The 14576-nt window shown below is 48.6% G+C and overlaps 1 protein-coding gene across 3 annotated transcripts in view; it reads left to right on the forward strand.

The window, feature by feature from the left end:
* Positions 1-12943, forward strand: part of LOC102563728 (USP6 N-terminal-like protein) — a 154426-nt gene extending 141483 nt beyond the window's left edge. For all 3 annotated transcript variants that reach the window (XM_014604249.3, XM_019485193.2, XM_019485186.2), the window contains 4 exons: positions 1232-1297; positions 2832-2931; positions 4879-5031; positions 7009-12943. In XM_014604249.3, the coding sequence (XP_014459735.1) occupies positions 1232-1297; positions 2832-2931; positions 4879-5031; positions 7009-8723 (2034 nt within the window). In that variant the 3' untranslated portion in view covers positions 8724-12943. The remainder of the gene's footprint in view (positions 1-1231; positions 1298-2831; positions 2932-4878; positions 5032-7008) is intronic.
* Positions 12944-14576: the final 1633 nt, after the last annotated feature.

Below are 14576 nucleotides of genomic sequence, written 5' to 3' on the forward strand. Positions count from 1 at the left end.
GTTTCTCATTTAACCTCCTCCCATGCCAGTCCTGCTGTTTGGGTAGGTTTCCTTCCTTCTAACACAGGGAGACAGGAAATAGGAGAGCTGATGTGATGGTTCATTTTGCTGGCTTGGCCTCCCCAGTTGTGTTTCTCACCAGCAGATGGTATGGGACCAGTTGTCAGCTGGAGCAGCACGTGCAGGATAAGATTGAGCCCTGACAGCTAACCAGCTACTCTGAGACACCTGCTTCTCCTTTTTCGCATGTATTTTCAGACGCTTGGAATTCGGAGCCAGGCTCCTGAAGGCTTTCTACCCTCCCAGAGGGGCTCGGTGGCATGTTTCCAGGAAAAGCCATTTGTATTGTTGTTATCCAAAATAGCTGTTGCTTAGGGCTGCCAACAAACCAGCCCTGGTTGTACAAGTGTAATGCAACCAGGACGGGTTTTCACTTAATTGCAACCATCAAGAGCAGGGGTGGGGAGAAGCACATCCCAGCCAACAGGAACATAAATACTTTCATTCTAAAGACTCCAGGAGCCAATAAACACTGAATAGAGAGCAGGCTGTGTTCTCTATAGGGCAGTGTATGGGAAAGCCCAGTCCTTCTGCTCTTAGCAAAGGGGCCTGGGGTTGGGGTCTGACTGTCCTACACAGAGTGGTCATAGCCTGAGTACTGAGGTAAGCTAGCTTTCTTCAGCTAACTGGCATGTGACCAACCAGCTGTAAGGTTTAGATACTTGTTTTGACCTATCTGTCCCATTACAGGACCTAGTCATTTGTGAGACTAAGTTAATAGTGAAAGTGGAAAGGGGCTTTGGGGATGGGGGGATATAGGGAATTTTTATAGTGGCACAGAAAGACTCTTACCCTCACTACTCCCAGCACCCCAGCTGGGCTGATGATGAGTGCAGCTGCTGGCAATTGGCCCAGAAAACCTGCTAGCACAAATCCTCTCCTATGGGGCTAAGAAAGCATCCAGAAATTGGGATGCAAATGTACAGATAATTTGGGTTCAGCAAGAAACTCTGGCTACAGTTGAACTGGTTCTTCCTATTGTTGTTTCAAGAAGGGACAAGGGAAGTGTTCTGGATTAAATGGTGCTTCATGGGTCCATCTGGAGCCTGGCAAGCTGTTTCCAGGACTCGTGCCCAGTACAGCATTAAAAAGAAAAGTATTAACTTTACTCGCTGTCTCTAGCAGCCTGTCTGGTGCAATGAATGTTTCTTCATTTGCTGTCTTGCTCTAGGACAAGGAGCAGATGACTACGGGGATATACACAACCAAGTGGTTCCTGCAGTGCTTCATTGACCGAGTGAGAACTATTTGTAGATTATCTTCCATTTAGTAATGTTTGGCCCCCATGATGGATTTGCTTTGCTGTTAACTGTGAATCTTTGCCCAGTTTTTATTCAGACAGGATTCTGTGAATATTTTATAGGGCATAATGTTGTGAATATCTTCATGAAGTACATGCCTGGCAGCAGATCAGCTTAAAATAACTCCGTGCTTCTCATTGGCAGTGACAAGCAAGCTTTCACTGTCATCACAAATAATAGCCAAAAGCCTGTTTTTGGGGCAGAAGCATAGGCTTGGGAGTCAAGAGATTTTTCTCTCCCTTGCTTCTGGTTCTACTTCAAACTTGCAAAGATAATTAACCTCCTGGAGTCTATTTCCCCACCTTTATGCAGAGGATAGCAGCACCCGCCTCACTGCGGAGCAGCCAGTGACATTTGTAAAGAACTTTGGAACTGTTCAGTACACATTGAAGCGCAAAGCTTAACGTTAATGTTGCATGAATTAAATTAACTGTTAAGACCCAAATTTTCAAGCTATGGGAAGTAAGTTTTGGGACCTAAATACATAGCCCCACAACAGCACAATAGTACAGGATGATTTGCATGATCCATAAGGCACTTGCAGCTCTCCTTGGCTTCCCTCAGAAATAAGGTTGCATGACACCTTTGAAAATCAAATGACTCCTATTTCAGTGGTTCTGGGTCATGCCCTAAAAGCTTCTTACGGTCCTCCTAAAACACTCCAGCATACAGGAATCAGTGGTATACATAAGAGCCTGTGCAGCTCCTCCTTTTCCCCTGCAACACCTCTGTAGCCATGTGGAGTGGCAGTAGGTGGCTCTAGGCCACACAAGGACTCATTTGCATTAGAGAAGTCCCCTACCCTATGGCCTACAGAGTACCATTGTGCAACCAGATGGTACAAAGAAGCCTTAGACTGGAGTGGCTAACCTGTGGCACAGGGAGTCTGTGTCTGGTATGCAGTAGATCAGAGAGGGGGCAGGCAGCAAAGTGGCAAAGGGCAGGAAGCAGAAAGCAGACCAGCAGATCAGCTGGGAGCACAGAAGTGGGACCAGAAAATGAAGGAGCAGCTCGGGCAGAGGAAGTGGATCAGACAGAGTGGCACTCAGGGAGGGTAAGGGGCTACTTTGTGGCACACCTGCCAAAAAGGCTGGTCCCCACTGCCCTAGACAGTCAGGCCTAGGGTGTCCAACTTAAATGGGCCATTGGCTCTTGGGCTGCACCTTGAAAATAGCGAAGCTCTTATATATTTGCAGAACTTGGGTGTAAGGAGCATGGCTTTGCAAGGTAAGATGTCCTGTAATTATGCTTAGGCTGACTGTTCTCACCGTGCAGTCCCAAAGAAAAAACTTGTGTCCACCTTCGCTGTGGCTGCTTGGCCAGCAAAGCGGTGTTGACTACTATTTTTAACCAAAGGTGATGGGGATGTGTATGCCTGTGTGCCACAGTCCCCAAGTGCATCTGTCTAGTCAGCATAACCTCAGGGAGAAGGGTCTGGACCATTCTAACCAGCTTCCTTTTCATGTACAGACGCCGTTTACTCTCACCTTGCGGCTGTGGGATATCTACATCCTGGAAGGAGAGCGGGTTCTGACAGCTATGGCTTACACCATCCTCAAGCTGCACAAAAGTAAGGCATTCAATAGGATGACTCAACTTTTCTGTGTGGCACAGGTGATCCCATTGTTAGAGCCTGGGATTTGGGTTTTAGAATTTAACCTCCACAGGCAGAAGGGTTTATGAAAAGAAAAACCCAGCATGGCTCTGAAAGTCTTTCTCATGCTCTAATTGGTCTCCTAGAGTTGCATCCATTCATACCATGCCTGAATTTAGCTCATTTTTGGTTGAACATGAGGCCTCACTATTGATTTTTATTTCCCTGTCATTGGATTCACTTAAATATGGTACCACAGCAACCTCTGCTGGGTACCACAGAAGGGTGCAGCTTTTGGCATCCTCGGCAGGCCCTGGCTGGAGCTCTGTTTTAGGCAGATACACAAGCATTGGTTGGTTATGTTGGTTGCAGTTTGAACCCACAGTGTGCTGTTCCCACTCCAGCAAAGGAACATCTCCTCTGCTGAGGCAGTAACACAGAAAACATTCCCCTACGTTGAATTCTTCCACCCAATGTATACAGCTGTGTACGGTATGTGGCACATTGTTCTGCCACCAGCTACTCTGTTTGGTACGTGTGAGATAGTTTCCCTTTGAAGTATTTCAGGAGGATTGTAAAGACCTTTCTAAGATGTTAGCGGACCTATTTTTATTTTCCATGCCTCCCCCTGCAAAATTGTGTTTCTTAGTTCAATTTAATAGGAGTCAGAGGGAGAAAGAAAAATGTGTGAACTTTTTTTTAATGTAAAAAAGCTAAAATAGCTTTTCTCAAAATAAAAACTATCACTGCCCTAACATTAGGTTTCCTGAGACCCTCAGGACTCTGTGGGGTAATTCCTATTGGTCTCACTGGGAAGCCAGAAATCTCTTTTTTCCTGGTGCTAATTCTCCTTTGCATCCCTGGTAGGTCATAAGATTGAGACCTGATCTCAAACCTATGACTGGGCAAGGAGTGAAGTATTGTGGGGGCCTGGAGCCTGTGGAATTTTTTCAGTAGAGGAGGTTAAAAAAAAAGGAGGGTGCAGAAGTTTAAAGCTGCTCGGAAATGTGAAATATTGCAACTCAGGCAAGTGGGCAGGCTGCAGGTGATGCAATCGGAGTTGCATGAGAGTGCCATTTATTAGAGGCATTTGCAGTCTGTCATATGACGATGCTTTTAGGTTGGTGGGGTGCAATTTGTGACTCTGTCTGTGCAGCCTGTCTGTACGTTCACGTCTGGAAATATCCATTCCAAGCTTATGGTACTTTTTATTAAGATAACCTTCTTGGCAATTAAAAATATACAGGACCTGGGTTATGCCTATGAGGGGAACAGAGAGGAAGGCTGGGAAACGGAAGCCTTGATGCACTGTGGGGTAGGATTGGTAGCCCACTGCAGTCCTTTTTGTGATGTCGCGGATGGCTGTCAATCATCTGTTTGATACCCGAATAGTGGGAAGCACCAGTTCTGAGGAGCTGCCCCCAATGGCCCCAGGCTGGGTCCCTGTGTTGCATTACTTGTCTCCGCAGCACACATAATGTGCAACCATACTCCCCCTAGCGGTGTAAAAGAGAACTCTCACAAACAGTCGTGAAACACACAAGCGCTTCCCCTCCACCTCTGTCCCCATGAATCGAGCCGAGACCCTGATTTTATAGTATGCAAATGTGCTTCCTTTAAGCTTATGACCGATCCTGTCATGTCATGTGTTAATTGACTCTCGAACCACACCTGGGACTCAAAGTTCACTTGAGATAGAGAACCACAAACAGCCCCTGAGAGACAGAAGCCCTCCTTTGACATGCATTGTTTCTTCTTCCCCAGGTATTAATTTTGACATGTAAGCAACTTCCCTGCTGTTATTAGCTTTAAAACAGCTGATCCAGTCAAATATACTCTGCACCTAGCCGGGTTAGCCAGAAAAAATCTAATTGTGGTACTGTGATGGCCTCTTATTGCACTGTGCTTTCTGCCTTCCACTAGAACGCTTGCTGAAGATGTCCCTGGAAGACTTACGGGAATTCCTGCAGGAGAAAATTTCTTCATCTCTGCACTATGAAGATGACGCTGTTATTGAACAACTGCAAGTGTCCATGGTCGAGCTGCGCAAAGCAAAATTTGACCTTCCGCCCCCAGGTAGGTCTAGCATGAGGCCAACATTAATTCCACAAGTTCCCTACAGCCTGGGATGAGGCCAGCCTGTTGGAATTATTAACCCCTTTTTGCCAGTTCTAACCATATCCTTCAGACTAATGGAGTTTTTGCTAACCCTGGGCGGCCATCAAAGGCTGACTGCTTTGTGGTATAGGGATTGCACAGGGAATGACATGGTCCTGCTGTCCCATTCCATTTGAGATCTGTCACAGACAGGGTGATCTGGGGCACAGGTGAATTTGTGTCACTGCTCTGGTTTGAGGCCAAGAGTTTCTCTGGCAATGTGAGGCTGGATTTGTCAGAAAAGCCAAGCACCCAGCTCTGGCAGCTGTCACTAGAAACCCATCGCTGCTGGTGTTAGCGCTGCAGTTGGAACTGAACTCTTGAAAATTTGGCTCCTGGAGTGATTTGTCAGTTGTGATTTTTCACCCTGAGTTGTGTGTCCGTGTTTGTGTATGTGTGTGCGCGCATGCATCTGCTGCTCCCAGCCATGTCATTGCTCAGGACACTCAGCATCTTTATATGTTTGAATAGAAGCAGAGGTTGCACCTGCAGCATCTGTGTGCTGCCTTACTTAATCAGGGTCCCCGTGTGCATGAACTTCCCAGTCATCAGCCTCTGTCATGCCAGTGAGAAGTATTTTGTGTGTCATGCAGGGTTAGGGCTGCCATGGTAACTGCCCTCGAGGTGAGTGGCTAGAGCCCCCTCTGCATAAATCCTTCCTCAGGCACAATGAGAAGGAAGTCTTCTAGTACAGAAGCATGTATGGCAGAATAAATGAAATGTTCATTGGCTGCCTAGAGACACTACCCCCTGCCCCCTCCAGTAAGGCGAAGAACACCAGTTTAGAGGCACTGCATATAGTCTTCAGTTCTCTCCCAGTTCATTTTGGTTCGTTCCTCTATCAGATGGAAACTAGAAAGTGCCCAAGGGCCACGGGGTTCTGCAGACTTCATGTCAGGGAGGGTTGGAGGCAGTTTGACTTTAATCTGAGCTCCCAGAGTTAGGGAGCGAATATCTGAACAGGCAAGTGATTCTGGTCTAATGGACAGCCACAGCATAACACAACACCTGACTCCATATTAAGCCCCAACAGAATAAAAACTTTTGTTGTTAAATGAGCCCTGCTAGAGATTTCCTTTTATACACTATAGAGGACCTGCATTAAAGCATGCCTTTTTCTCCATTGCAAGTTACTGTTAAGCATAACAATCCCAGCTTCTATAACTACCCTATGAAATAGCCAACGTGTTAATGACTCAGGGACCCATTCTGCTGGTCAGATAGTATCTCATTTGGTGAGAAGCCCATCTAAATCTAAATTGATTGCTGCATTTGTGTTACTGATAGTTTCATTAAGGGGAGAAAGTGCTCAAGCTTGGAAGTGATAGGGATGCTCTGAGTCAAATCCTGACATGCGTGATTTAGGAAGAAGGCAACTGGACCACAGCTAGCCACAGAAGGACTAACTGGTTCTGTCTACATCAACAGAGAGTCAGGCTTGGACTCTTGACAGTACCCAAAGGGATGGGCTGCATAAGTCCCTTTGATACACAGGCACCTACCTCCCTTAGGATTCCTCCCCCAGCAAAATAATCATTAGTAGAAAAGAAACTGTGCCTGGAAACAAGACATTTAAATGACAGAGGGTGAGGGTGGCCCTGGTAGAACATGAGGGTACTGAGCTGGGATTCTGTCAAGGCATCGGTGTAGTTTAAAGGCTGTGTTGTGTGATGGAGCAGTCACAGGCAGAAGGGCTCAGGAAGATGAATGAATGACCCACCATCATTGTCTCTCACCTGCAGCTTGTGTTGAACAACTAGATAGTTTTTTTCTGAAGAGCTGATGTTAGCAAGGTAAAATCTGAATCCCTGCCACTAGCTCATGGTAAGGGCTTAGGAAAGGACTTACTGAATATGAGCTAACCTGTGCTTGTTTGGGTTTTTCTTTTCTCTGTAGCAAAACCTGAAGAATTCCCCAAGAAACCACTGGGACTGGAGCTTTCTCTAAATCTCATGGCAGTGAAGCCCAGCATTGCAGCCAATGGCCAGAATAAAACAGTGGGTGACCTCAGTCCAGAAAGAGATGCAAAGCAGTCACTGCCAAACAATAGCCCCATACATCTGAATGATATTACCTGCAGTGCGACTGTGGCAATAAAGGACAGGACTCTTGCGCTGCAGCAGGACAGATCTCCCTCCCCAGCAGCAGCAGCCACCACAGACATGCATCAGGATCCATTAAAGGACCATGAGGAAACCCAGCAAGGAGGGAAGAAACAGGTGGAACCACCAAAGGAAGCTACTAGTGAAAGCCCATCGCAGAAGTTGTCTTTGCCAGAGGAGAATGAAATTCAGGCCCTCCTGGAAAGCCAGGAGATACCTGCAGTGAGCAGGATGACTCCCTCCCAAGAAGATCCTCAGGTCCTTAGTGCTGAGAGATGTAAAGAGGACCTGCAAGAAAATTCTCCCTCTCCTGATGTTGGCAACACAGGCTGCATTGTTCCTTCGGCTGCTCAGTTGCCAACACTGCCACAAGAACAGCCTGATGGGGTATCAGTGGACAGCTTGGCTAGTGAGATGGGTGAGCCAAGCCAGAACCCCCAGGGAGATTTGCCCATTGATCACAACCACACGTCAGCAGGAGGAGAGTCCCCAGAGCCAACTCCATCTCTCCCCTCCCTCACGGAGCAGAGCTCCTTGGAATCCACCATTCCAAATGCGCCAAGCCCTCAAGACACGAGCACCACCACCTCCTCTGTGGATATACCAGAAGGAGTTGATCCGCCCTCTCTGGAAGAACAACCGTGGCCTCCGTGTCCAGAGTTCTTCCCACCATCAGAACAGGATCTTGCTCCTCAGGCTTTGCCAGAGGAAGCGCAAGCGCCTCTCATGGGCATGGAGAAGACTCTGGTAACTCTCCCTCTTCCTCTCCTGGATGGAAGGCGACGGCCTTCTAATGTGTCTCAGTATGATAACTTTCCTGAGTGGGAGAGCAGAGAGGACAAACCTTCTGGGCAGGCATCCAGCATGGAGAAACTCGGTGGCATGATGCCACATGAGAAACTGGATCTCAAATGCTCGATACCCAAATCAGCATCCGTGGGTGAGATTGCAGATCTGCAGAGGCATGCGCGTGGGTGCGGAGACTCAACCCAGCAGCCCCTGGGCCTGGGCTGCTCAGCCTTCAACTCCCTCCCTCACCAAAGGCCTTCTGGCAGTGGTGGCAGTGTGCCAACCTTACCTACACTTGGCCCCAGGGTGGTTCAGCTGGCAGAGGGTCTCCGTTCCCACCATATGTCATCCCCAACCGTGAAGGGGCAAAACAGCCCCTTTAAAATTGTAAAGACCACCACCCCACTTCATTTGGCTCACGCCACAGAGCAAGACTGCTTGAACAGAAAGCGAATGGCGCTGCCTTTGCAAGAGGCTAGCCCTCACATGGCTGCTGCCTGTAGGGCAGATGGTGGAGGGGACCTTCCTCCCACAGCAGAACTCAAGGCTGTGGCTGCCAAAAAGACTGTCCAGACAGCAGTAAATGTGCTGAGGGATCCACGTCCCCCTCTCAGCCCAAAGCCAAAAATACCACCCAAGATTGCCAAAACCCATTCAGAGAACAGTTTTCATCTGCCCCCTTGGCCCCCAGCACAAATGTCCAAATCAGAGACATTTTAGCAGGGCTAGAGAGTGAAGAGAGGACTCTTATCATATTACCTTGTCTGTTCTAGAGACAACCTGAAAATAAGGTTTGCCTCTAAAAGGCAACGCCGCCCAGGGTAGAGAGAGGAGGCAATGGCAGCTTGGGTTGTGCTTGGTACGACTGCCCGGGGCAACGCTAGGTTCAACAGGAGTCGGAGTTGTTCTCAGTATTACAAATGTGCTGGTACCAGGAGGCGGTTAAAAAATATCCATGCTTTCTTTTCTATGAACAAATCACAAAGTGCTTTCAATTTTTTTTTTTTGATTCCCATCATTCATGTGATGAGAGAGAGAGGCAAAGCTGGTCAGTCTTTTCTCCAAGAAAAGTTCTTTGGGTCATGGCCCTGAGTTTAGTTTCTGTGAACACAAGAACAGCCCTGATGAAGAGAAGTCTGAACCGTTCTTCCAGGCAGGCAGGAAGCACTGGAGAGAGAAGAGAGGATTTCTTTAGAGACAGACAAGGGCTCAGTCAGTGTGGCTGGTAGCATTTCTTTCAATGCCTTTGCAGCAATAGATTTGTTCGGTGTCCTTGTATTTTGCAGCTTTTCGCACAAGATTTGGTAGTCTCAGCCAGGGAGCCAGCCTTCTGTAATGTCTATGCAATAGTCAGCTTTATGCCAGGTGTCCCATGGAGCACTGCTTTGCATCTGTGCATCCTCTCGCTGAGAGTGAAATGGGACCATGGAGCCTGCCCCTCCTTGTTCTCCAGCTCCCTTTGTACAGGAGATTTCCTGAAGGGGAGCTGAATGCTCTGTGCAGATCACTTCCACTGTCCTCAGTTGGGGTTATGTAAGGAAACTCAGAAAGCCAAGTTCCTTTCTGATGCAAGGGGAGGCTGAGGTGGGCGAGTGGACGAAGCCATGCCCCTTCCCATGATAGGCTCACACAGGTTCACTGAACACACGCTGTTTCCTTGAATCCCCACGGGTGATGAAAGGCTGGATCTCAGCTGCTGTGAGTTCTCCAACATCCTGTCTGCTGTCCTTTTCTCCAGGCAGTGAGGATGATGATGTATACTGCCTTACAGCTGATGAAAAGAGAAGTAAGGAGGCTGCTGCTGTAGTCATTTACTAACCCCCATATAAGTGGATTAATAAGATGGGGGTAGTATTTCCATTGGTAAATGGTGGAGGTACCGTATTTTCTTACATACGACACACATCTTTCCCCTCCCCCCAAAATCAGCTTGCTAGAATTGGGATGCATGTTTTAAGTGGGGAAGCTGTTTTCTTTGCTGGAAAAGGAGCATGCCCAGAGATGCTGTTTAGGCCAGCCAGCTGTCAAGAAGGCTGCCACTTGTGTCTGCTCAGCACTGAAAGGGCAGCTCTCTTGCTGCCCTAGCTGTTGACTGAGTGCAGAAGGTTGTGCCCAAAGCAACATTTGAGCTATTGATAGTATCTTAATGAGGCTTGTAATGTGAAAACAGGAACTTGTATAAAGAAGTTCTTACAATTAAGAAGTAAAAGTCTGGCTGCTGCCCTTTGCAAGGGCCTGGGGCCTAACGCTGTGTGACACAGTAAGTCCTCCTGGGATCATAGTTTCCAAGAAAGGTGGCACCACAGGAGATAATCTGACACATCGGTTAAGTTCTGGATGCCATGTTTCTTGGACACTGTTTCCAGGAGGACCTACTTTATCTCTGACTCTGGAAAAATGTTTTCTCTACTTCCTGCCTTTCCAAAACAAACTGGGTTTTTTATTTTTATTTTTTTTTTGGGGGGGGGGGGGGTTGAATGTGAGAAAATATGATAATTTTGCTTTAGCTACCAAGTCAGCAGAGTGTAATAGGATTTTGTGGCAGCTTCTCAGCAAAACGTCCAAGACTAGACTGGCCCCTGCTCAGGTCAGGTGAAACATCAGCATAGAAAGTCCAGTGGAGTTGGAAAGGAACCAGACTTCCCAAAGCCTCAGTTCAGACCTTCACAGAACTGGTAGTAAATCAACACAGCGAGCAGTGTGCAGGGCTATTAACTTAATAGCCTCAGGAGCTCCCATTCTGTTTCCACCTATGACAAAGCTCCTTTCTTTGATGCTTGGGCATGTTGCTTAGCCTGGCTGTCAGGTCATCCTCAGCTGTGAAATGGGTAATCATACTTACTGACCTGCCTACCTGACAGGGGTGTTTGTGAGGATTAATTAGATGATGTTGCCAGCGCCCTCTGCAGAGGAAAAGCACCACCTCAGTGCTAAGACACATTAGTCTGAGATACCACAGACACCATCGTTGAAATACAAAGGACAAAGTTGCTTCAGTTGGCTTTAATTTAAGCATGTTTTGCAATAGTTGTGCAGTAGTTAGGAAAGTCACATGTTTGTGCATTTAATACCTGGACAGTATTTCAGGCAAGTATTCGGTTACCTTTAATTACGAACAGCAGGCCATTGGCTTCTAGAGCTCAACAGGAAGTCATGGAAAAGGCTGCAGTCAGCTGGTTTCCATGCAGTGGGATCTGGTCTCCCCTCCAAGTGCACATATAACCTCCCACTTACCTCTAGGAGCTGAGCTCACACATCTGACAGGAGGCAAGATCCCTGTCCCTCCCTGTGACCTGTCTCCATGCTTGTGTCTGCTGTTTGTAATGACAGTAGGCACTGTGAGCTCAGAGGTAGAGTATCTCTAGGGCATCCTGTTCTTGCTTTTGGCGGCAATAGGCCTGGAATATTCAATAGCTGACAAAAGCATGATAAAGCCACCACGGGGAAACCTTTCTCTACTCTGGATTTGAGGTGCACATTTCCTGTTCTCAGGAAAGCCTGCGTTGGGGCAAGGCACTTTGGCTAATTCAAAGCATGTACTATTCAAAAGACATCATGATGATCCTCTCCCATCTGAGATGTAGGCCTACAGCCGGCTCTGAAACCTGTAAAAGCTAGTGGAAGGACTCCTGTCCCCTGACTTCGGATCAGGTGGCTAACAATCTTGGCCACTTGGTCTAAGTGATGCTAGGCTGTGTTGTGAAGAAATGCCTTGAATAGAGACCACAGGTCCCTGCCTACAGGCCTGTCTTGCCCCTTGAGTCAGTGCCAAACAACCTGGGTGAAGGCATGACTTCTCCATTCCTGCCAGATTAGGAACCTAATGTTTCATACATTATTAAGACCCGGTAGTTTGAGCTAGGGAGCAGGACACGTTAGCAGGCTGAGAAGGTACAGGGAAAACCTTGAGCTTGCTTGTCAGTCAAATGCTTCTGAACCTGGCTGAAAGGGTGGAGACTGGTCTGGAGATCAGCTGCTTCCCCACAGACAGAGCTGAGGTGAACCTGTGCTCAAGCAACCCCAGTTAAGTCAGGACAGGGCCTTAGTGTGGGGGGGTTTCTTGATCGTCTCTTGTGAACTGCTGCAAAGGTCTGTATCCTTTGCTGCAGCCTGGGAAGCATTTCTGGACGAGGGGCAGTGTTAAGCCCCATACGAAGCCAGTTGAGCTGGCCCAGTTTCTGGGGAGTGATGCTTCACTCTGCAGCAGACCTGTTACTTTTTTGTTTAGTCTGTTTAAAACATCAGTAATCCATGTATTCATTCCTGTTTCTGTCTGCTGTTGGGTCCAGTCCCCTCCCCCATCCCCTGTATGAAGAAGCAGCCTCCCCTGACTCGTTCCTTTCTTTGGAGCTGTTTATACTGCACCCATCACCCCTCAGGTGTCTGAACTCCATGGACAGTGCCGTGATACAGGGGATAGGAGCAATAGTGCCCAGCATCAGGCACGTGGTAGGTGGGGGGAATCAGGCGGGAGGAAATCCTTAGGGCTGTGATGGAGAAGCAGGACCCAGGCCCTCCTACAAAGGACCAACTCTGAGGATACCCCAGACAGGTGGCAAAGCCAGTGTTGCAAACTCAGGAAATCAGCAGCCTTTGCCCCACGGCTGGCTCGTTCCATGTCAGCTGAAACGGACTGTGTGAGATAAGCTGGGCCTTGCTGGTTTGGCGTCCTTGTTTTGTTGTCTGTAAACTAGCACTTTGCGCATGGGGGGGGAGCAGGAGGGGTGTTGTGCAGCAGGAGTGTCAGCATGCCCTCCCAGTGTCACCGTGATCACCTCCACGTGTCCTGGGAGTCGGGGCAGGGGCTCTCAGTGCACTTTGACAGACCGGCCGCGGTTGGCTTTTGTCTGTAAGCACTCTCCTTGTTTATGGCGTGGGCTGCGCCCTCCCATCATTCTTGTCCTAACGTATTATTATTATTTTAAACTATTTTTTATGTACATCATGCTTTCTTCTCCTTTCTCTCTTTTTTTTTTTTTTTGGTAAGGCTTTTTGAAAGGCACAGCCCAGCACACCTTCCTTTCCCCCTGCTCCCACCAGCCTGTACATAGCGTCCCAGGTGGTGGTTGTCATAACTGGTAAAGGAGTTTAGCACCAGTGGCTGTAGATGTTCCTTCGCACACAGTGCACCACAGCATCCTCTGGTCTCAGAACCGTCACCCCAATGTCTTGCCTTGGGGGAGCAATGTGGCATGGCTGCTGCCCCATTAGGTGGGACCCCACCATTTTTATGCCTGACCTGCGCCCATCCACTGTCTCCTGGTCACTGCACACACTGCTGTCTTGGCTCCTCTGTGGGTCTGGCTGCTGTCACTGCATCCTGGGCCCAGTGATCTCTGAGGCAGGCATTTGCCTTGGGACCTGAATAACCTGCCTTGCTGCAGAGACTGATATATGGCCAGAGGCTTTGCCCTGTGACAAGTGCTGGTAAGCTGCGACAGCCCTGGAGAGAAGCATCTCATCTTGGCACAAGATCCAGTGGAGTAAAACCAGGATGAAGTCGGGGCTGTCCAGTTCTCCAGGTGTGGGATGGAAATGTGCCTGTCTCCCCCCCTCCCCCCCCCCCTTAGGTCACAACACCCTTAGGTTCCCTTCCATGCAGCCAGCGGAGCCTTCTAACAGAGGCCTATGGTGGCAGCATGGATGCGTGCCTGCTGTTTCTTGCAGTGTAAATGGCTTATCTGGCCCTGAAGCCTCAGTAGCTAGCGTGCCCAAGAGAATGGCCAGTGGAGTCTGATTATCAAAGTATCACAGTTCAGGAAGGCTATATACTCTATTCACGGGGAACTCGGCCCCCACCCCGACCATCGGGCCTATTTTGTGGGAGGCCATGTAACTTTACAGGGCAGAGGGAATTCAGTCCTTGCAGTGCAGGAAACGCTACTGGTGAGTCAATACGTGGTAACTGCCCTGTGCCTAGGCACTGACTTATGCCCACAGGGGGCAGGTGCCTGATTCAGCTGACTTGCAAGAGGCAACCATCAGGTGTGGCCTATTGTGCTCTGTCTTTAATTCCCTACTTGGAAGTTCTGCCTTTTCTCTCACTGGATGCAATATTTTTCCCTGTTAAATTGCACTAGTGCTGCAGTTTCTCACTGGGGGTGACTGTATGAACAAGGGGCAATATGGTTCTAGCAGCCCTTGTGCTTTCTATGGCTGAGGGAGTAAGAGAGCAGAGCCTTTCTGCTCTAACATACTGAGAAGAGACAAAGATTTGAAAATACTGAGGGCCACAATTAGCTTATGGAAAGCTGTAAGAGCTGCCTAGAAAGCCTGGCATTCCAAGCCACCATCCTGCATGGGCTCGTGCCGTACATCATGGGTGTTAAACAGCCCCCAAGCTAGATCCAGCCTAGGTAGCCACTTTACCTAGCTTGCTGGACAACAGGCGTGGCTTAGGAAACTGGCCTGCCACAAAATGGTGATTGGAAGCAGGGGGCCAAGCATAGGGCTAACAGCCGCTGTTGCCCACTTGCCATTTTGCTAGTCACCAGTGCCAGCCTCTGCCATGTGTTGGAGCTGCCACTGTGGCAGGGGGCACATAGCAGTGGCAGCTCTGGTGTGGGGCAGGCA

This window comes from Alligator mississippiensis, chromosome 2, assembly GCF_030867095.1.
Source record: "Alligator mississippiensis isolate rAllMis1 chromosome 2, rAllMis1, whole genome shotgun sequence".
Lineage (NCBI taxonomy): Eukaryota > Metazoa > Chordata > Crocodylia > Alligatoridae > Alligator > Alligator mississippiensis.